Here is a 24,685-nt window from a genome sequence, read left to right as displayed (position 1 = left end):
CTAAGAAGAGCCACAGTGTGATAAAAGACTTGATCTTTTGGAGCCACCTGGTCCTTGAAGGTCTCCTCTGGGTTCCAGTCTCCAGCAGCAGAACCAGCCCTTGGGGTTTCAGTCAATGTCAACCTAAGTTATGAAGAGTCTTTTCTTACATGGATATATTAGGTCTTTAACATAGAGTCCTCACCAGTCGATGCTTATGCTGAGACCAGGACAAGACAAATATAAAAAGGAAAACACTGTTTCGTAGTTCCTTCATACTCTCCTCCTGAAAATGAAGGGAATTACTACACAGGGTACTAGAGAGTTATTTAACATTGCCTGCTGTGAACTTTCACTCAGAGCAAGCTTGAACACCCTGGGCAGTGTGAAACAATGAAGAGGTTCAATGAAGAGGTCTTAAAAACACCTTTCTTTTCTCTAGCCTGACATGCTAGTTATCATTTGGGAAACACTGGCCTGCATGCAGAGGACAGACTAGCACATTGTAAGATTTTAGGTTACAGGGAAGGTATTATGTAACTGTAGAAATTAATCTAAGCTTAACATAAAGCAGATCTCAAGATGAGGTCAAAGGCTAATTCAAATGGTGTAAACCTAGTATCTTCCACAGCCACCACTTTCATTTATGTGATTTTTATCTTTTCTAATGAAAAGGGTGGTAGTCTGCTCGGAGGATGACACCTAGGTATAACTGGCTGACACTCAGATCTTGATCATCCTGCCCTGGTTAATGAACATCAATTTTAGGCCCCAGTGGAAGAGATTTTTTTCTGATGCATGCCATTTAAATTCATTTTATACAGCTGCTTAGTGTGGCTTGGCAAGGCAGAGGCAAACCAGTGTTCTAAGTCTAAATGAGACTCCTGAGCTGGTGAAGGACAGATCCTGTCTGTGGATTAACAGCTGAAGATAAATTTCTCTCCCCTATTGATACTTGGCTACTGAGTCAACAAGTTGACCTTGAAGTCGATCACGACCAACTTGTACAGAAATACTGCTGTGTAACCATGACTATGACACAACCTTTTAATTTTAATCTGAATTCTACACAGAGGAGGGTGTTTTATAGTAATAAAAATCCAACAGTTTTTGAGGTCCACAGCCGAATCTTATAAACTCAACACATTCAAAGAAAAAGGCTGGGCACTGCTCATGCTTGTTGGCATACAGTAGTGGATGTCTTTCCAGTCAGGCAAAGTAGTATGGTGGGAGTGCTCTCCCATTTCACTAAGTTTTGTTTTTTGAACAGGATAACCAGTAGACTTGTGTTCTAATTTTTTAGTTTTCTTTCTGCTTTTTCTATGCATATATATGAACAATGTTACTAAGGAAAAAACCAAACTAGCAGCTACAGAAAACTGGTAATTAAAACTTGTTAATTGCTGTGACAGCAGCAATAATTTGGGTATTACAGATTTCCTACAGAGGCAACAACTGAATTAACATGATGGCAGGGAAGTCCTTAAAGGTTAAATCTCAAATGAAGATGGACCTGTTTGCGAGGAAGCAACAGGCTGGGAGCCAACACAGATACTTTCTCCCAGTTCTGTAATTTATGATATGGTTACAGAAAACAGTGTGAAGGACTCTGGTGAGAAAACAGTACCTGTGCTTCAGGCAAATGTTTTGCAAAGGATACTTAGTGCTCCTAAAAATCTTCTAGAGACTAGTTTTTCAAATACATGCACACTCAATTACAGGGTACTACAACTTCCTTGAAAATCCCATTAGGAAATGCTGTAATCACTCCCGCAGTACATCATCTCTCAGAAAGAGATCATACTTTGGGGGCTGCAGTTCTCTGCCTAGGCAGCAGCGACAATACCACCAAGTCCAGAAAATTTGGCAGCACCGCTGCAGACAAGAACACCAACAATGAAGAGAGAAAGATGGTGCCTGGGTCAGGGGAAGGAGACATCTCATCAGCCATGATGAGGTTCTTCATTTCCCTTTTAGTCACAAGGAAATGGAGCTGTGCCAAAAGCCATGCAGGTGTGTGAGTGAGCGACATGCAGATTTTCGTTGTACTGTCACAGTGATGTTAGTAAAAAGAAAACAAAAAACTAAAATCCCCTCTACAATGCAAGTATTTCTGTTTATTTCATGTGATTTTTATACTCCTTCAGCAGCCAGATGGCATGATCATAAACATTTTTAAAGAATGCTAAGGTCCCACAGCAAGTCCAGTTTACACTGCTACCTACCTGTACTGGTCAGGCTGGTGCACTGAGGAGCCTGAGTGTTGCCATAGTTTGGGTGCTGTGAAGAAAACAGCCCCAGACTGGATGGGATAAGTGGGTGACCTAATGTGTGGTGGCCTAAAGCAGAATGAAAGAACAGCCTCTCTGGATTTGATCTGTATCACAAATCCGAGTCACTGTCAAGTACATGTCAAGTCATTCCTTCCATATGCGAGTCTGGAGGACTTGCAGGAATAGCCAAAAGCCATTATGCTTTCTCCCCTACAGTTGACTTGAGACCAAAGAGGAAAACAGTGTGCTTGCAATCTCCTGGCATGAGAGCAGTGTGACAAGTTCCTCCCAATTTGCAGTTTATAAACAACCCTTTTGTCAGTATTTGTGACAGAAATTCAGTGACTGCTCTTCCATAGGTGCTGGATCACTGGAATGGGCAGTATGCGATAGGAAGGCTCCGAAATGCTGCAGTTTTGTCCAGTCAGAGCTAGAAAGAAAAAGCAGTTCTACGAAACTGACTTGGGAGGAAGGTGTGAGATAGAAATGGTAATCATTTAACCGAGTTTTTGATCAAACACCACACACTATGCCCAACGTATAAGTTGAATCACAACCAAATGCTTTCCACTTAATACAAAGTCTTTTCTTGCTGTCAAGACCAACAAATGTGAGCTTTTCCTTTCATTCTGTGATTATAAAGAAATCCTGTTCCTGCAGCTGCAGTGATGGCCTATTTATTCCTTTGTGCCTGACCTATCAGCTTATAGCCTAAACCAGACAGACAGAAGCAGACTTCCATAAATCCTACTAGACAGGTCTGTTAAAACAAGCAACAGAAGAAAGGGACTGCTGGTTCACAGATATCTGCTGGAGTATGGTCTATTTTAAGGGAACCTGTTTCTATTTTACTAAGGAAGAACATGAAGCACACTAAATTTACTGTTATTGTTTTAAAAGTTTGCTGCTGCTTATCATTAGTAGCCACCTGCCTTTCAAGTTCTCAAAACAAGAAAGCAACAAATACAGGGACACATTAGCTTCCTATTTCTTGTTTAACATTGCATCTTGGAATAAGAGCAACTCTAGTGTCCACAAACACTGGTCTTGACTGATAAATACCTGGATGAATGTATGGGCATCTGTGTACGCATATGTGTAAGTGCAGTGAGCAACACACACACATAAAAACATGTTCACCAGAAGAGTGCAACTAGATTTCTGTAATTCTCAAACATTATGGACCTTCTTGCAACAGAAAAAGGTAATAAATATGCCAGGAATTATTTGAGTCCAGGGAAATGTGGATGTTACTTAATCTGAAATACTTCACTAAAAAAAAAAAGGTTTAATTCCAAATATTTAGGCACCTTAAGAATGACATGAACAGAAAACTGCCTTTTACCAAAACCCATATACAAATGGCAACATGTAGCTATGCTGGCCAAAAGGGAGACAAGAAGACATATGATGGCTCCAAACTCTGCAGTTCTGTTTGCAGGTTCTCTGTTATGGATGCACAATGGCAGGAATCAACTCCAGATTACTACAGATTGGTTTTATGTCCCCTTCTGCCTCTCCCCTCCAGCTGTTCCCCTCAGCCTGCCCTCCTCTCCCCTCTGCAGGCCTGCTCAGGAACAAGAACATCCCGCAGAAGAGAACTGCCATCAGCACTGCTGCTCAAAATATGGGCAGTAGATGCAAGAGTTGATGGGCAGCTTCATAGGCTTCCTTACTCCCTGGCAGGGGCAAGCTGCTGAGGACATATTAGCTCTCTCTTTACTGGAGATAAAAAAAGTATAATCAGCTGATCAGTTTAAAGTTCCAGAGGGCTTGTCAAATGTCACTGCAATCCTGTGGGTTTTCCTAAAGCCTATAGTGCCAAGAACCAAACTAGAAGTGGCCATCATCTCCATTGTCACAACTGCTTTTTGAGAGGATAATTCAAACAGGCAACAGCATGCTTTCTCCTTAAGAAAAGGAGATGATTAAGAATAAGTATTCTTCGGACACACCATCTCCTCCCAGAGATAAGGGCACAGCTAGAACATCTATAAATGCACATTCACACACCTCTACAGTGCTGTTACTTCAGAAATTACAAGGAAAACATTCCTACTTATTTAAATTTCTTTCACCTGAGCGCATACCTGCTCTGAGCGGAGTTTGCAGCAGCCTGCATCACTGCAGCAGCCGCCTCCTGTGCCTTACGGTTCACAGTTGGCATGGGTGGGCCCATCCCAGGGCCTCCCTGCTGAGACATGCCAGGAGAATTGGGGGTCATACTGCTCATGTTTCCAGGAAATGGTCTGCTCTGCATCCCAGCTGATGGCATCCGTCCCAGGGGCATGGTACCACAAGGCTGGCTTGGCCCTTGTCCATGCATCTGACTGTTGGCATTTATACCCATGCCAGGTCCTGGGCCACTGTAACTTGTGTTGGGCACACCGCTGTATGTCGGTGGTCTGGAGTAGTTTCCTGAACAAAATGATAAAAAGCACAAAGAAAAACATTAAAACTTTTGAGCACATACTTCTATTTAGGAAGTTAGCAGCTGCAGAACTTACACATGTGAACTGAAGTGACCTACGCTGGCCTCAAAGTCAGGACGTTTTTACATATGAGGACAGAGAAGCAGCAGAACAAATTGCCCAAGGAGGTTTTGTAGACTCCCTGCATCCAAAATCCAGTTGGATAAAGCCAAGAGTAACCTGGTCTGATCCTTTATCTGACCCTGATATGAGTACAAGGTCAGTTAAGAACAGCTCTTGAGCACTCTTCCAACCTGAATGATCCTATGAACCTGATTTTCATGTACCCTCAAACATTTTCTGTCTAATATATGTTATGAGGCATCATGAAATAAAGAAAAGCACAGCCTCCAGAGGGTTATCAGCACAGCACACAGTACACGACTGTCTTATGCAGTAAAGAGAGATGTGGCACGTAAAAAGCCCATTACGTAAGATCAAGGAAGACTCTTATTTTTGTAATTTCATGTTCTCATTCCTTTGTCTTTCTGCAGTTTCAGCAACAGGCTTCTTGCTCCTAACTGTTCTGCCCATTTGAGTCAGAGATGATTTGGAGTAGACTGGTGAGGATAACTGCTGGGGTCTGAGAAAGATTCCTGCTGCCTCCTGCCCCACCCCTGCTTTCCTAGTAAGTTCAGTTTGGCTATGCCAGCAGAAGGGGTGGTAGCTTACAGTACACCTCCTCTGAGAAAACTAGTCTTACACAAGTAAGCAGCAATAGTACAAAGATGCTAATGTAAGCAGGTGCCTTACGAAGGATGGCTGAACCCAATCTATGTTGTCACTGGAGTAAAGTGCTCTGCTTGCAGCAGCTTAACTCATTTGAGTGCTGATTTTCCTGTCACGTTGAAATCTCAAGAAAAAGCAAGTATACAGCATGCAGTGTTACAGAAACAAACCCAAGCAGCATGAGAAAGAGGGAAAAAAAAAAAAAGCAAGCTAAAGATATGATAGAATACTATTTTAGGAAACGTATCACATTGCACTACTTCAGTCATCAGTTTTGACTTGTCTTCATTTCCATCTCATCCAGATTAGTGGAAACATGACCCATTCCCTCCCTGTGGGATGCCACACAGCAGAGTTTCCTGATTACTCTCAGATATTCCCACGCTTATTCGAAGGCAGAAGCCCTTGGACTCTTGCTCTGAATGTGGAGATCAGCCATGCCTCTCCTCAGGCCTCAGCTACCAGGCAGAGGAGTTGGTGGCATCCAATCCCCGTTTGTATTTAAAATAAACATATTCATCCATCATTTGAATGCACACATAATTAACTCATATGCTCCTTCTGCTGTGCTTTCACTAATCTTCTCCTCTCCACCCTGTAACTGACTCACTCTACTACAAGATCTCCTCGGCGAGAACGTGTGAGACCTACACTTCCCATGGAAATGAAGCAACCATTCTCTCCTGTTTTAAAATCCAAGTTTCTGCCTGGGGGTCCTCATGGAAGTATGTGGTTCAGCAGAGATGAAAGGCTCCAGATTCAGCTTTATGCTGGCTTAAGACTGCCCTGTCACTTCTCCTCCTCCTCTAGGCTTGGCTGCTGGCAGCTGACTGTTCTCTGTTCAGTGAGCCATTGCCCCCAGCCGGAGTTTTGGTTGCTGAGACCTGCTCAAGCCACGCATCTGATCCAGCATATGTGACTACAAACTGAAGGGCTGACTAGTTTCACACTGCTCTGCTATGTGTTACAGGCAACAGCACACAACTTGGATGTTGCTCTGGGTTTCCAGCTGCTTTGTGCAAGAAAAATGTAATACAGCAAGATAGTGTATATGTGCACTCAAAGATTATGCACAGCAGTTAGCACATCTTATGTACATGCTATTAGTAACACTACTTCCCAAAGTGAAGCAAATTCCCTCCCTAGACTAGCAGACCTGATATCCATGATCACTGGCAGCTACTGTCAGTCCAATTTACATAAAGCCAATTTGTTTTGTCATTTAGGGTCTACGAAGCACATTCAGCAGCACGCGTGGAGGAGCAAACACCAATGCTAAAACATTACCGCTGTTTTGATGCTATTTTGAATTGGGACAAAAAACGTAATCTTTTGTGCTTTGGCTTTTCCAGCATATGCACAACACAGAAAAAAACGTGGAATCTTCTCCATAAAAATATGTGGCTCAGTTAAAATAGGTTCTAATCGTTCATCTCCAGGGATACACATCCAAGAGCACCGGGAAGTTGTATCTTTTTAGTAAGGAAAACAAGTTTCAATGGTTTTTTCCATTTTTTTTTTTCCCCTAAGCATTTCCTCAATACCTCAAGTACTAGCTATTCTTATACCTTTCCCAGACCATAAAAAAAAAGGCAAAATAAAAGCCAAACAAAATACAAGAGGAATTGCCAGGAATGAGGAGTGCAATCTTATTTCCATGTTTCTCTAATAGATTAGTAATTTGTTGGCAGTGGCTTTGACAGAAAACAGATGGATGCAGCATTAAACACAATGAATGCAGCAGATGCTAGGCCAGCCCACATCAGCTGGACGTGTCAGGCAGCCAAGTTCAAGAGCCCACACTTTTCAAGTGGGTACAAGCCTGGCAACAGCGGCTGCACAATACTACTGAACAACTCCTCCCCTCCATATCTGAGGGATTTTTGATTCCAACTCCCCCTTGGCAGACTAGAATTGTACCCAGAGAGACTACATCTCTAATGCATGAGAAAAAACAATGCTGTAACAGGAATCAGGAGGAAAAAAAAAAAGTGTAATGAAGATAAAGTATAAAAAAGCTGACTAACAACCTGCCAAAGACAGATGTTCATACTTACTGCTGAAACCCTGGTCCACTTTGTTCAGGTTTGCTGAACAAAGTGCTCTGAGATCTTGCCATTTCTAGGCAAACAGAAAAGAGGGAAATTTGAGAACTACCTGTTAGCTTTGCTCTCTGCTTTAGAGACATAGATCAGATGCATCGTATTAAAAATAGCATCTTAGGATAGTTCTAGAATTTTTTACATGTGCACTTAACCATCAAGCTTTTCTTCCACAGACAATTTAAATGTGTTGTTCTGAATTCCTCTAAACTATTTTACCCAGGGGACTTCAGTAAGACACAGCTGATATTTAAGTCTTAGCTCCACAGGCTCTCGCATACATGGGTCTGGATTCAGAGGTCCAGACTCTCAAGATACTCAGGGCATCTCATCCTTAAGATGCTACCAATTTTAATTAAAATCGAGGATTAAAATCAGTGGGAGCTAGACAGCAAAGTGCTTTTGTGAAATGAGTCCAACATTAAAGGTTACAAGGCACAAATACTCAATTCATACTACTTTATCATGAGCAAAAGGGGGTTTAACTTATAGTGACGCTCTGGGGAAACATATTCAGTAGTGATTTCCCTCTTTGTTATATCCCCACAGAACAGCTTTACTGCTGAATTGAGTAGGAAAAGTTAGGAAGAGACAGGATGTATTTCTGAGACATTTTACTGATCCACAGGAAGCTTTTCCCTGCCCCGGTCTTAAAAGATCCAACTGACTACGGCATCCGACTGCTCTCCAGAGTGCATTTAATGGACATTTTGCTGTGACAGCAGTCTGATGCTCGGGTCATAGACCAGGGCTTCATTAGCCCCCAAGCTAGATGTTGTCCAAATACAAATCAAAGAGATTCTTTCAGTAACAACTTCCATCCTTGCTCTGCTTTTCTTTCTTTTTTTTTTTTAATTTATTCTTGGGGACAGGAAAATGCTGGGATTTAATAAAAAATTAAAATTAATGTTCTGTACTGCATGCTCCTGTGTTGTATCCCAGACACACACAGAAGTGTAGAGCCAAAGCCATTTATTATTTTTGTAGGAAATGGTTTCAGAGAATTGGACTAGGACCCAGTACAGAGCTGCTTCCTGGGAAAATACATTCTGCTCTTATTATAGATCTAAGTGTCATGCAAACACACAAAAATCAAATAAATCAACCATAGGCATGAAATGGATCATTCTGCTCTTATGAACTGGGGGCTAATACTTCCAATCCAAACTTAATGGTGTAGTCTTTACAATGGTGAGCAATTCCACTGCACACAGGACACTAGCCTTAAGCAATGGTTTTCAGGACAGCACATAGTGAAATCCAGTATTCAAAGCTGGATCAAAAGCTTAGTGTCCAGACTGCTTTGATGCATATATGAAAATACAAGTAGTCCTGTCAAATCCAGCCTAAGCTTAACAATATTCTGGAAGAAGGCCTATGTGAACAAAACATGGAAAACAAATCAGATCTGTGAGAATTACTTTAGTTTAATAAATTAAGAACTTGGTTTCAACCCAGGTAATTTTTAGTATATTTCCTATTTTGGCAGGAAAAGGCATATGGGATAACATTATTATATATTCATCATTGCTGGCATATGATTATGCTTTGTAATAGGGTATGTTAAGAGTTGCAATTACAGATTACTTTTATTTAAAATGAAAAAACGCTATTAAAACCTTAAATCCAGGTAAACACATAACTTGGAATATATCACTATCGTCATACCTGGATTTTATTAATGGTTAGATTAGCCTAGTTAAAATGTAGTATTCTTCTGGTCTAATTGTTACCTATAGAGCTGACAGTCTGCAAGGCCCTAATTTTATGATGATCAGCGCACAGAACCACTGGTACCTTCCAAACACTGGCAGAAGAACATGGTTTTCATCCATCACACTATTCACCAAACCCTTCTGAAGCGGCCTGTTAATGACAATGATGCTCATTTTCTTCCTGTCCCTCAAGTTCACTTTTTAATAGCAGTTTCTTCCTGACCATGACCCATAAAATCATTACATAGGCACTTTCATCTACAGAGGGAGGAAAAGAACTGCTGAACTCAAGCAAAAAAAGAAAGTAGTATTTGGCGTGTTACTTAAATGCATTGATTTAGTACAAAAACCTTTCCATTCAATCAGTGTGGATGGCTAATGTTTTACTGCACTTGACACCCACTATTCCCATGGTTCGGAATCTCAGCAGCAGCAGTACAGCTGGAAGTCAGGATAGCACATCATAAATCCACTGGATTTTTTACCAGTTAAGCTAGTTGCTCACTGTGCAGATAAAAATAAGCACTTGGACAGCATTTTATGGCCACAAAATGCTTTCCAAATAAAAGGAAAGCACCAGTCAACTGGAGTTAGGTAATTAATCTTCGCACATGGCTATAAGGCATTACTAGCCCCATTTTATAGTTAAGGAAGGCAAAGCAGAGAAATGAATCTACTTGCCTAAGTTGAAAGATGATGTAAAAGGCAGAGCCAGAATTAGAAACTGGGAAATCTTGGCTTGTAGCCCTGTGCTCAGAACACTAAACCAAACGCTACCCAGGGATGAAACAGAAAGGAGCATTGCATAGGGCAGCAACGCTCTTTGCAAACAAACATCAGAACTAGTTCTCAGAAACTGTGGAGACTAAAATAACCATCCTTACTAGCATAGGCCAGTCATTGAGCCCTACAGAAATTCCCATTGCTGGCTCAAGTCCTTTTTGAGGCTTTTAAGTAAGAAAGCAATAGTAGGAAGTGCTGAAATAGAAAAGCTTCTTTATGTACCTCTAAAGAAAATACTGACCCTTATATATTCTGTGGCTTGACTTCAACTTCATTAAACCCCTAAACAGATGCATACTTTATAAAGGTTATCCATTAAAGGCAAAACAATAGACAAGTTCAAGGTTGTCCAGGGGCAGAAATTGTGTATTCTATTTTTGTTTTACTCCCCCACCAATTTTGTCAAACAAGCAAAATAAAAAGAACTGTCTCTTTCAGTCTAAAGGGTTAGTTAAGATTCACAAACCATATGCATTAGAGCTCAATATTCTATTTCCACAGTAGCCACTGTATTATTATGCTTGTTAGAAGACTTTACCCTCGAAGTCACCACGCAATTTCAGGTTGGCCTTGGGATTTCATCCAAGAAAAAAAGACTTATTTTGGGATTGGTGTTGTGACCCTTATTCCATGCTCGCTCAAATGCAGCCTCATCACAGAGATGACATGCTTGGGCTCCTAAACAATAGACCTGGCAATGCCACAGATTCATCATTTCCTTGCCTAATTTAGGTCACTATTTTTACACAGAGAAAGGTGCTAATAACAGAAACAGCTTCTTCCACAAGGTGCAGCTCCACCTTGGATAACAGCTTTATTTGTTTAGCCTTTTTTTTTTTTTTTTAGGGAGTGTTGTGTGTGTGCTTCTGTTGTTTTTAACACACCAACCCACATATATGATACACATATATATAGAAAAAAAAAATTACTGTATCTATTACCAGGAAGCATTTTACCTTGTGGTCCATACTGGCTCATCTGAGGCCCATAAGTACCACTTGAATTACTCTGCTGAAAGCTACCAATTCCAGGATGCACTTGACCTCCAGGTGATGGGTGTGGTGACATGGAAGGTCCAGTTTGTTGAGGTCCATACTGTGACATTTGGGGGTTCCTCTGTATGCCTGCCATGAAACCTGAAGGGAGAAAAGTGACAAAGCAAAAATTAATATTCAGGTAACGGTTCTTTGTTTTTAAAAAATCTTTGGCATTAAAGTAAACCAACCCTCTTTAGTTATCTCAGACTAAGAATACCCAGAAAACTGCTGTTGTTCATACAAACAAAACCAAACACATCTCCAAGTCAGCAAAGATGTCTCAACCACCAAAACCTACACATAAGGTTTGAAATCCTTTACTTGTAAAATAAAGACAGGGCAGTACTGCTTAGTTACAAATGGGTGTTAATTTTAAAATTAAAACAACTTTTAGGAAAAAAAATTAAAGGCAATTATATGCATTACCTAATTAGCAGTACTAGGGAATTTGCCTGATGACTTACGGTAGAGTATCACGTCTTCCAAAATTATATGTTGCTACCAAAATGCCTCACTTCAGCATATAGAAACCTACTGTAAATACTCCTCTGTTGCCAACAAACTCACCAGAGCTAAAATTTACCTCTGTGTGAAGACTAGTCTTACCAGCCAGAAATAACAGTTGTTTTGTTATGTATTTGTGCTCTAGGTCCTTCTTCTACTCTTTCCCCAGCACATTCTATGGCATTCTCTCCTTTTTCTTTTTTGCAAATGTATTAATGAATCCCAATTTAATTTAAGGTTCAAAAGCTACAGCAAGAGGCCTAGTGAAACGGTATAAAATTTAGAGGCTTCACATAAAGGAACAGAACTTATCCTATTAAATGAAGGAAGAAGAGGGTTTTGTGGTGGGGTTTTTGAAGTTTTCATGAACTGGGAAAAATGCTGCAATCCTGCCTGTGAAATGTCCGTGTAGGGGTGCTGGTTTTCTAATGTTTTATACCTTGAATGGTTTTAGTGCTGCTTCCAATGTTGAAGAGGATGTGCTGGAAAAGTTTAGGGATTTTTTTTTTTTTATTTCTGGAGGAAATCCGCTTTCTTTCCTGTTCTGCTTGCATATTAAATTTCATCTTTCCATTTCCCTGCGGGGCAAAACCCATGCGTACCACAGGCCAGTGCTGGCTGTGCTGCCATCGTGCCAAGTGAGGAGGGAGCCCCGGTGTGTGGCTGCCCAGTGGGATCAGGGCCCTGGCACTGCTGCATTCCGGCCCATCCAGCTGCCAGCCCAGGATCCCGTGCTCTGGGGCCACAGAGAGCTGAAGCCTTACGTATCAAAGTTGCCCCTTTCCAATCTGCCCCGTTCCTTTTAGTGGCATGTGTGTGGGGAGGTGTGAACTTGAAAGCCAAGAGACACCTTGCCTGGCAGCACTAGTTACACCTTTCCCTACATGAGGGAGGGAATAATAGAAAGGTAGAACAACCAGAAGCTGCTGATGGGAGGATCAGAAAAAGAAGGGAAAAGGGGAGAGAGAGGCAAAGGCAAGTTGTGAGGACAGACAGACATGGGTGACCAGGAGGAGGCAGAGGAGACAAAAGGATGACTCTCCCACAGGACCGGGGTGTCCTCCCACTGGTTAGCACCAAACATCACCACCCCCCTCCCCCAAACACTCAATGCCTGATTAATGAAAAGAGGTAATTTTTTCTGAGCCATAATTAAATGTGTGATCAAACTCGTAACTGAAAACACTGAGGTGCAGGTCATAAGGAGAAAAACCAGGAGATGAGATGACTCTGCACCCCTTGTGCCCAGTTCTTTCGTGCAACAAACAGCTCAACCTCTATTGTGCTAGAACTCCAACTGCAAGATTTGGCAGAATATGCATCAAGTTCTCCTGATCTTTGTGCAAGCCCCAAGACAAGGAACTTGATCACACCTGAACTGCTAAGTCAGAGCCTGGCACTTTCTCTGGAGGTAGAGCAGACATTGACACACGGCACAGAAAAAACTGAGTGCAAAATGGCAGCTTGGAAACTGGTCTGTACTGGTTGGAAAACTCCACACTTCTGCAAAGGAAAACTTGCATGACCTTCTCCATTTAGCTGTATTTTGGAATAGACCCTTTGATTTTTAAAACAGTTCTACCCTCGGTACAACTCTTATTACAAAGCCTATGCCTTCTGCTGACAGTGTTGGTAAGTAATTTAGAAACCTAATACAATCGTATGGCTGTATGAAATAAATGCCCATGTTCCTGACAGACATACACCATATATATCACACTTGTGGGATCCATTTGAATGAAAAAATTTGTACTGGTCACACTAAGATTTTTATTATAAAGACAGTGAAGTTACTCCTGTGTCTAGTACAAAAGTGAGGGGGGGGGGTTTTCTGTTCACCTTTAAATCTATATGAGGCAACTTTCCAAACACTGTGCTAGTGATTAAGGTTTTTCAGCCCCATTATTATTGCAAGTAGTACTTTTCTTAACACCACAAGGAAGGGTGATACACTGAAAAGCTACTGGTACAGTAATTTCCAGTAGTGACGCAGAAGGACTGCTGGTTGTTGAAGCTAATGGAGAACATGGACTAATGTCTAATGAAAAACATGGAGATTATCATTTTTAACCAGCTCTACTGGTTGTCAAAAGGGCTTCTCAAGGCACCAGAGTAATAAGTAAAATAAGTGTTTCTACTCAAATGACCTCTTCTTCAGTAACCTCCTTCTCATTCATTTCAGATGCTGTGGAATGGACTGGGCAGCTATGTGTACAGTCATAAATAAAACATGCCAGGAAGAGAGTGGGGCCACTTGTGTCCATCCAGATAAACCTTCCCACTCAATCCTGGTAATCTTATCTGTATGACTTTTGTGCATAGTCCCTTGTCCTGCCTTATCCATGCTCTGGGCTGTGGCTCAGGGAGTGCTAATGGGCATTGGCCAAAACTAAGCTGAGGGCATGCCAGTAACTCAAGAGCACAGATAACTGTGTGATACTACTCAAACTCATGCTCTAGCCTTAGTTTAATAAAGACGTTGATTAACACAACAAAAAAGGAACACACTCCTAAACTGCTTCTGACGTGAGGCATTGGTTTCATCATCTCAGACGGTGTAAGATTCCTCTCAAATCAAGGCTGGCTTTGCTATCTTTCCTTGAAAGAAGATGAAGCATTAAGACAGGTAAAGAATTAAGGAAAAGGAATCCTGAAATTCAGGAAGAGTATCTATGCTATACTGTGTTCTGTTACTGTCTGTACGGTACATGGAAGCATGGCGTCAAAACAAGACATGCTCTAATTTCCTTCCAGCGAGCAGAGGAGTCCTTTCAGCTACAGATATGATGTAGAGAAGCTAAGAACAGTTCTTACTGTGATCTGGATTCCATTACAACATAGAGGAGTCTATCCTCATCAACCTCCATGAGAGCCCAGTCAACATTCAGAGATCAGTGCATGAGTTTGAAGTATTTCAAATATTTGCAGACAGCTCAGATGTCTTAGAGAGAAAAGGGTTCCTGGTCAATACATTAACATGCATGCATCATAAAGAAAAAACAACATCAATTCTAAAAATCTTATCAGAAATGAAAGGGAGCAGCTGGCATACATTCATTTTTCCTTATTTACACACATTTTCCCTAGTGTTCAACTTCATTTTATAGCCGATACAAAAACAAATAAATTTTCTTCCACAAAATTAGATCTAAGATAAAAGTTTTCTTCTGTAAAGAAAGGAAGTAGAATTACATTAGAGGTGCACTGGAGTAATGGCAGTGGAGTGATTCAACAGCCAGACTGCATCTGACACGTCAACCCCTGTGACAACAAGGTGAGTTGTTCTGTCTTTTAAACTGCTAGGAAACAGCTATGAGTTAAGCCTTTAGAAACTGCAGTGACAACATACTCATCAGTGAACAAATCTACTCCCTTCCCTTAATATTAGTGATAAAAAGAGATAGAGGTGATGCTTTACATGCCATCACAACAAAACATTACTTATTGAAAAAACACTTGAGTGGGTTTTGGCAAACTAAGCTATTTCAGAAGTAGCTGAATAAAGTGACCCTGTCAGAAGCATTCTCCTCGTTTAGTTAGCTGTTATACTACATTTACATACGTGAAGAATGACTGTATTAAAAACAGTTTAACAATGCAGAATCATCTTGGCAATTTTTTTTGTTCTCAGTGGAAGAGTAGCATACTATTAACAATTATCACACCATAGCAACAATAAAATATGTTTGCATGTTCAAATAGAACATACATACAGGGTTTAAAAATGGTCAGGAAGCATTTTATTTTTCTTCTTTCTTTTTAGCAAAATATAGAGAAAAAATATAAACTGAGCAATGCTTATGATAAAAGAGTTTCTGCTCCTTTGATGATGGAAAATACAAAAACGAAGCCTCTGTTGTCCTAAACAGCACTAACACCTGGTAATACACTATATATATATAGCCACATATATAATATAGCTAGTACCACTTATGATGCCTTTTTAAAAACATTCAGAAACTTGTCTTTCCCTCAGGCATATATATACACAAAACAGATACACAACAGTAAATTACTAAAGCTTCATGAAATTATGCACTAAGGTTGTCTTAATTACATTTGTACGTTGACCAAGACAAAACCATCTGTTTCTTGAATACTATCTCCTTAGCACTACCCATGAAAAACACCTACTGAACGTGCTGGGTGCTGCTGTAAAATCTCAGACGGATTCTTCCGACATTTAAAAATCTTGGCTTGAATATGAAAAAACCTTACAGAAAAGTAGAAGCTCAAACAAAAAGGAAGTGACTACAAAGGAACAGGTTATTGCATATCAGTTGACAGACAGCAACTGTCCACTGGCACACACTTAACCCATGGTCAATGAGAGGTCTTTTGATTTAGCCAGGAGTAGTGCATTGATTTTCATGAATGAATTAAACCTGAAAACATGTGGAACACTTACTCATTTTAAGCTCACAAAAACGTTGGAGTTTACAGCGATAGCAGATCACCATTAACTTACACATCTGATAAATAAAAAATTAGGAAAGGTACGATGTGCAACAGTATATTGTAAAAATGAACTTACCTAAGTAAAAAATACACAGGGCTATGGCTCTTTCTAGAGGGGCATGCTTAGTGACACAACTTGGGACGAAAACAACTGAGGAACCTTTCCGAATAAGGAATAAGGAAGTTCCCCTTGTTCAAGGGCAGAGGCTGAAGAAAGGGCTAGACAGGCTTATTACTCTGAAAATCATGGAATAAGAAAAGTAAAAACAGATTGGATGCATACAGTGTTCATCAACTAATTAGAGAAAAATAACATAAAATCTTGTACTTATGAATCAGCTCAAAAAAATTAAGTACGTGAAGAGATATTTTCCACTACCTCTAAAGGAAAAACTTGTGTGTGGGGAGAATCACAGAAATTTCCAATGCTTGGTATTTAAGCAAGGCACTGGTCAGTACCCTTGAGAAAAAAGAGCAAATGTTTGCACACCCATGACACAAGTTTTTGGCAGACCTTCCTTCCTCAGATAGCAGTTTGGGTTCTATCCACTCTCTCAGGATTTTCAACAGAGAATACAACAGAACTGCAATGGATCTAAAGCAGTGACTCCCATATCTAGCTCATCTGTGGACAAACAACACTGAGATAGATGTGTCAGGGTAAAACTAAACAAATGAAAAGCATTATTCTGTGATTTGGCACCCTGTTAGCATGGCAGGATGCTGAGGAACATCACAGTCAGACTGAAACACTGCCTAGCCCACCCATTTCAGATGGCAAGGACAGCTCAGGAAGGCTTTGGACTGATGAACCATGTCTGGGTTTTTGCCCAGCTAAACATGTCCACAGTCAGCACCTCAGAGCACTGCAAGGAAACATCCAACAGAACACAACACACACATTAATTGTTTTAGTAATTGAAAGAGTTGGTTATTCTCACATAAGCCGGTGATACCAGAACCCTAAATATGCAACCAGATTGTCTGCAGACTGTTGATGGTACTTGAATGAACATCTTCAAATGGTGTGGTCAAACCTGGAGATGTGTGGCTTACAGACAGCAGGAGCTAAGAAAATACTATTGTGCCATTGCTTATGGGAGGCCAGCTCTACCTGGCCATAAACTACTTACTGTCACAGGCAAAGAATGGCGTGGTACCTACCCCTAAGGTGCTACTTAAAATAAACACTGAGAAGGACACAGTGAGGGAGATTTAGGTACTGGAAAAAACCTAAGCAGACAAAAATGTTATACAGGTCTAAACAAATAACAGCAATTAAGAAACTGGTGAAGGTTTGACCCATGTATCAGAATACAAACCAAGTAAATCAAGTGAAATCATGTGGGTGGCATAAAAAAACCTGGTATCTAGAGCAAGCAGGCACAAGGTTTCTTTACATTTGAGATACCCCATCTTACTTTCATTTTCCAGAAAGCAACCTTAATAACATATGCCCAGCTAGCCCTATGTTTGACACACACGAAGCATCTGACTTAGCAATATGCACCACAGGGTGATGGGTTGGTGAGCATGAGTGGCTGAGCCTGCAGTGTCAATCTCATTTAGACACTGCAAATACTAATTCTCAATATTCCTGTCCAGTTAATAGGCAGGTAAAAGAAATAAGAAATCAAATAAATAAAACACCTGCACTACACCAATGCAATATCTTCACATATAATATTTTATAAAAGCTAAAAAAAAAATACTTAAAATTTCTTCTTTCTTCTCCAATCACATTCTATTTTTAACAAAAAGTCCCAAAATGTTTTTAGGAGAAAGTTCTTTGAGAAAAAAGAGCAAATGTTTGCAAACCCATGATACAGTTTTTGGCAGACTTTCCTTCCTCAGACATTCTCTCTCTCAGTTCTTCTGAGAACTGTTCTTCTTCTAATGAACTGCTCTTCTTCTAATTAGAGGTTCTTCTAATTTTTCTCCATTAACCGTGAAAAAACATAATCAAGTTTCTACACTGAGCTCTTTTTTCAGCCCACATAAAATCCCACATAAACCATGTCATCTTCTCCAAGTCCATCAGAGCACCACTAAAACCATGCTGAAGTTCTCTAGGCTGGAGTAACAGTGACATGATTTCCCTCTGGTATCTGGACAATTTATTTTCACAATGGCATCTGCTAATATCTGCAGTACAACCACCACATTTCTTCACATCCATTCAACAAAGAATGTTTCTTTGCTTATGTGAAACAGCAATGGAAAACATCACCATAGCAAAATTAGTTCTTCCTGCAAAGATCACTGCAGTATTTCTCGTTTCCACAGAAAGACCAATGTTCTGTTTAAGAGAAAGTGCTGGACTGGTTTTCTTTTTCTTTGAAATTATTTTCTTATTATGCTTTAATATCTATCTTACAGTCTCCTCACTGTTTATTTGTCTGACTGCTTCTCTTCACAATGTGAATAGCTTTGGGGAAGATGGAAACTAATGACCTAGCTAAGGTTTTAACTCAGACCCCCTCGTGTTTTACCAGCTGTGCTATTAGGTTAACTGGCTGAATCTCCTCTGCTTCTCTCTCTGATATTACAAAACCTCAGTCTATGTATAGCATGCAATAATGTTTAAATTTTTCCCACCCCTAAACCTCCCTCTGCTACTGCCTAGCCTTGAAATTCATATAATCTATCATTGATAAATTAGAATCTGGGGAAGGATCAGACAGATTACCCAGATGGTAGCCAGGGAAGAAATACCCAACCTTTCCTAATGCAAACCTTGCATAACGCTCTCTGATGCAAATTTTAAGTGCTATACTGAGGACAAAGAAGGAAAGACATCTGTGGAGACGTTCATGCACAGACTAAACAAAAACCACATTGCTCAAGCCCCATTTTTCACATAATTTGTTACTGTAATCTACCTTACACAAGATGCTTTTACTATGGTGCTTGAAAAATCAGGGTCACAGTGACTTGCAGTACAAAAGCGCCCACCCTGCCCTCCCAATTGCCCCCGAAGGGAATCCTGAATTTCAGTAGGTAGCTTGGGCTGCTAGAATTAATCTCAGCAGCAACATGAAAAATCTGAGGAGTCCGTCTGCTTTGCACAATCGACATTTGCTTAAGTTTTGCTAGTAACATGCACACTTAGGAAAATCACGGAGGAGAGCAAAGAAGGAACAGCATTTTATAATGTGTAATGTGCAAAGCCTGCAGGCTTAATGGTCTAAATCTCAGGTTTGAAAAATTAACCCTCCCCAGATACTGCTGTTCAAAGGTTCCTTGGATCAACTCAGATCTTCCTTTTCATGAAGTAAATATATTGAAGACCACTATATATATATTTTGTGGACAAAACTAAAATATATGTGATGTGTCTTTTCTGTTGCACACATGTAAAATAAATCATAATGTTTCTTTCAAAAACACAAAATGAGTGTGTTGTCCCCAGTCCCAAAATGCCTTTGCCTCAGTCTTATTTTTACCATGATTTATGATTTGACTGATTTTTCCCTTCCTTGATTTGCAGCTGTTCCCTGATGAGTGTTTATTCTTTTGGGATCCTTTGGGATGGTAGGAATTATCCAGTGATAGCTATAAATATATACATTATATAGATTTCAACTCAGTGTCCTGTATATTAATTTAAAAAGACATAAAGGGTCTTAGATCAGAGGTTGTTTATCGTTACAGAAGCTTTATAAAAAGGTTAAGTTAGGTACTGAGGAAGTAGAGTGTCCTGACAACCATGGTGCTGCTGAACAGGAAGACCACAGGCAGCTCCCAGTTTATAGGCCACGATGGGAAGCTCTCCCAGGGACAGGGATCATACCCAGTAACTTTACATCAAGCGTGTGACACCAACATTGACTGTCACTCTGTCAAGTTCTTCATCAGTAACTGCTGTAGCTTATCGTGCTCCCTGAGCCCAGAGGCAGGGAATTTGATGGCTGCCTAATGAAGTCACAGGAAACTTTTCTATTGAGAAGTCTCTCTGCTGGCAACTGTATAAACTCTCTCAGAATAAGTGAATTCTGCTCCCTAATTTCAGAAAGAGAATCCCCAATTTAGTTTAAAAAATGAAATAAAGATTTATCTCCAAGTATAATGAGATTTAACATCAGCAAAAAGAGTGCAATGACCAGCTGCTAGTATACAAAATTTATTTGAGACCTCACTCTGGGTTTTGATTGTACAGATATTATTACCTACTTCACATTCTACTTCTGCAGTCTTGCTGTCTCCCAGCATGGCTTATCATATGTAAATCATACTCTTTTGTCCTCTGATTCTTCTTGCAGATGGCCTGCTGTATATTTAGTGTAGGCCACAACTAATCAGATCAACCTAAAGCTGAGACTGGCTACTGTATGTCTTAAATCCAAGTATAGTCTGAAACCAGTATCCTCAAATGGCGATTGACTTCTTTAAGAATTAACCTGTTTTGGCAGAGTTAACGTAATTTCTAATACTTTTGGCCAAGAAAACCAGGTCTTCCTGAAACACTTGAGAGACAAACAGACACAAAACTATGCACTCCACAGCTCAGGGAGAAAAGCAGTAACTTTTCATCCCAGTGATGTTGATTACTAATCAAAGTAGACATATTGTAAGCTTTTTTGCTGTGCATTGCTAATCAAAATAGCAAAGAAAAATAGCATGTACACATTTAAAAAAACTGCTCATCACACTGACACTGTATTTCAGTGCACTTCCACTTTTACAGTCAAATTAAAAATACAGAGGTAAAAACGAATGATGGCCCGATCTTTTTTAAAGACTGTCGCTAAATTCAGCACTCACTAAGTTGAGAAACTAATGTAGCTTTTTGAGTCACCGAAGAAGCTTAGTGCCTGGCTCTACTGCATGGCTCTGCCTTCACACACAGACCCTGCTCCGTGTACTCCTATGCATCATGTTCCTACTTCATCAAGTGACTTGAGATAAAAAAAGGATGTTTTACAGAGTTAGTGTGACAGTTTTAACTAAAACCTGCTTTTCCTCCTTATGCGATGCACTTTTTCTGCTTATTGAGGGCACAATTCCTCTAACCCCAGTTTTCCAGGCATGAAGATTTCCTCCCAGTCTGGCAATGTTCCTGCATACCAGACAGAGCTCAGCTCCCCTGCACTGACCCACTTGGAGAACGCTGTGTGCAGAAGAGGCACTCAAACATACCTGTGGCTTTGCACTCTATGCATGTCTCAAGCATCTTTCTTTAAGAGCCTGAAACACTTCAGTCTACATCAAGTAAACTTATTACCAAGTCTGATTTAACCTTAAGTGGTGTCATCGTTAACATGGCAAGCAGAAGAATGTTAATGACAAGAATCGTTTTATTCTCTAGCTCCTCAGTGCTCTGAATAGATCCCAAATCCCCAAATGAGAGCAAAAAACGTATTCTCAGGGAAAAAGTCTTTTTAAGATATAAAAGCAAACTACAGTATCTTTTTTGTTGCAGTAAGAATTCTTTGATCTATTTTCTTCCTTCTGGTTTCTCTTTTTAAGAAGAAAATAGATTTCAGGGGAAAGAATCTCTACCATCAAATGTCAGTATTAAGCCATAAATCTGATCAGGAATTGTAGGTGCAAAACACCTGATTGGTATTCTGTGTCTTCCACACAAGCAAAAACATTTATATTTTGTTAGAAGAAAATGCATGACAGCGGAATTTATGTGATGACTGTGTATAAATAAGTATGCCCAGAAAACAGTTAAAGGGGAGAAAAATACCTGTATGAAATCTAATGGGTAAATTAGGAAATTTTAGTTACATGAATTCAGTTGCTACTACTTAGTGTTTGTAGGGAAGCACAAAGAGAACATCAAAATGCCTGATCACATCCCATCTGTTACAACCTCTTACTGGATAACATCTTGACTGCCAAAAAAGCTATTTAAATTTACTACATTGCAGCTACTGATAAATATCACTTCTGTGAAGATCTAATACTAAATAAGGACAAGATCTGAGGATAAACCTTACAAGCAGTAGTGTCAGAAAGATCCAAACTTTGCTTAGTCTAACACCTGTACTATTAAGAGCGTGCAGTTTCTTACTCCTTGTCCCTGTCTGTGACATGTTTTTAATAGAGCACACAACTGTACAACACTCCTCAAAAGCTGGATGTCAACATGGAATGAAATAAAGGTACAACAGAAAGAATGACATAAAAAAGAAAAAAATGAAACGGTACTAGGAGAAGGTGATGGAGAAGGCAGCAACTTCTATTCAACAATTTCGGAGGTGCTTACTCCAGGCACTGTCCACATAGATCTGACAGGCACAGAATGCTGCCATGAAACTGCCTCCAGCAATGGAATACATTTTCCAGCACATCACAGCAGCTGCAACGGCATCAATTCTGCTTGCAATCCATGTCCAAAAAGAAAAGTTCTCAGTGGTCCTATTTCAGCATATCTCAAGGACTAATTAAATCCTCATTACTATCTTCTAATTATTCCAGTGCTCTGGGATTTCACTCAGCAAGTCCCCAATGGTGCATTAGATGAAAAGGGTTAAATAACCTGTGTTGATTTTGAGACTCCAGATCTATTTCAGACCTTTAGCATATCATCAGCATTATCATGAATATTTAACTATGTACTGCTGTGAAAATTATAAGGGGAAAACAATTAAAGATTTTTTAAAAATTAATTCTGACCCATATACATTTGCACTAATAAATAAGGTTTCTTTAAGTATCCCCATTATGAGAGTGCTTGCTAGAGTAATAATGTGAAGTCATTAACTGTTTTCATTAAATTCAATGGTTTTCAGGAGCTCCCAATTCATTATTTTAATATAAGACTGAAACCTGACATCTACATACCCAACTGCTTAAGCATGAAAATACTATTTAAAAGCAAGTAAGTTTTCTAAGCTTTTTCAAAATTACATAAGGAACCATTCATTCCTGCAGGGGTAAAAGTGCCTATTTCAACATCATTGTGACACATATTCTCCTAATAGTGCTTGCAGAGGTGAGTGTTCATAGAAGCAAACAGAAATCTTCATTAGTTTACAAAAGTAAGAATGGGAGTATAAGCTAACGGCCAGGACGAAGGTTTCTTTTTCAGGCTGCAGCTTCAGGAAACTAAATTAGGGGGTCAATTGGGATGTGCCGGGCTTCTATTTGATCCCTAGAAATAACTTCTAACTCACTATTCTGGCTACTAAGTACATCCTCAAAGTACAGCTTCCAAAACCCAAACAAATAAGTAGATACAGCTGAACACAGGGAACCCAAGCGGCTGTGTACCTCAAGTATTTGCCAAATGATTATGACAGCTGAGGTATTACTGCCGCCCTACCTCTGGGGCTGATGCCACAAAAGTCTATAAAGAGCTTTGACTTCAATAAACACAAAATATCAAACCCCTACTTTTGATCATATAAATGAAAGTCTGGCGTAAGTCTATCAGAAACGGAGAGCAAAACGTGCACCCTCCCCCCAAAAACACAGCAACTTTCGATGACTACCTCAATTAGTCATGACTACACTGTCATTATGGTAGCCCCAAGTAATGGTAATTGTTGGGATTCAACAGTGGCTAAACACACTCTCGCTTCTCCAAAAGACTTCTGACACCAGTCTGTCTCCGCAGCTGGCCGGCTCCAACAGTGCTTTAAGATGTATGGGACTTACTTCAAGTCCCAGTGCTTTCAAAGTCATGTGAGCTAAGAAATAGGTTATGTACATAAATAAATGCAATTTCTTGTTTCCTAGGTAGACAATGTGTGTTGGTAGAACTAAAACTACTTCACTGATTGGGCATCAAACAACAGTGGCCAGTTATCAGTTGTGGGACAAGAATAAAAGTGCCTAGAATAGCAGGCTACATTTACACTGAGCAGGTTCAAATGTTCTACAGCTTGAGCAGGACACGAAAAAATTAAAAATTATTTTTAAAAAGTAAGCATTTTAATGCTCATTACAGAAAGTATGAAATAAGCTGTATAAAAAGAAGGCTGAGGAGAACAAAAAAAAATTCAATCCCCCAAGAAATTCCTATTACTGTGTATATGCACTACATTACTACTCCCCTACTTTCACACACAGAATGTACATCTAAAAACGTGGTCATTGCTTCATGCTGCATGGTATGACTGGTGATGCACAGTCTTAGGCAGGCAAACATAAAGATTCCAAATGGGTGTTGAGTAACCATGGAAAGCAGGTAAAATATAATCAAACACTTTGACAATAAAACAACTGTAACCTTAATGGTTCAAGGTAGTGGTTTAGCATGCAAAAGTGCTGCAGCTCAGACCCCACCCATCGGTCAATCTTCATGATAGCTGGTAAATAACATTTTTTTCAAGTATTGAGAGCAGAAGATTCTGCTCAAGCAATGACTAGCAGTCTTTTGTCCACCCAATTTTCTCTCTAAACAAGGAAAGAAATGCTATACTAAGTGTGAAAACAAACAACTTTACCTTATCCTATGGAGTGTCTCTGGGTGTTTTGTTTTCATTTTCCTTTTTTTTCTCTTTTTTTTTTTGGAGAAAGTGTATCAGTAAGCTGAGAGTTTAAATTACTGTAACAGATGCCCAAGGATCAGGTGTCCTTAGCAGCAACGATTTTCTGCTCAGGTTTTTATCAGTAAATGACAAGCACCTTCCCTTTGAGTCCCCATCATTCCCCCTCCTTCCTTTCTTCAAGTTCTGT

The 24,685-nt window shown here is 39.9% G+C and overlaps 1 protein-coding gene across 11 annotated transcripts in view; it reads right to left on the bottom strand.

Moving 5' to 3' along the window:
- The window catches only part of ARID1B (AT-rich interaction domain 1B), a 329,572-nt gene that overhangs the window by 54,680 nt on the left and 250,207 nt on the right, over window positions 1-24,685 (bottom strand). For all 11 annotated transcript variants that reach the window (XM_032101926.1, XM_032101923.1, XM_032101928.1 and 8 more), the window contains 2 exons: window positions 11,009-11,188; window positions 4,343-4,670 (listed from right to left, as the gene is read on the bottom strand). In XM_032101926.1, the coding sequence (XP_031957817.1) occupies window positions 4,343-4,670; window positions 11,009-11,188 (508 nt within the window). The remainder of the gene's footprint in view (window positions 1-4,342; window positions 4,671-11,008; window positions 11,189-24,685) is intronic.

This window comes from Corvus moneduloides, chromosome 3 (genome assembly GCF_009650955.1).
Source record: "Corvus moneduloides isolate bCorMon1 chromosome 3, bCorMon1.pri, whole genome shotgun sequence".
NCBI lineage: Eukaryota > Metazoa > Chordata > Aves > Passeriformes > Corvidae > Corvus > Corvus moneduloides.
The sequence above is the reverse complement of the archived record's forward strand: the minus strand, read 5'-3'. Positions and strand labels throughout refer to the sequence as shown.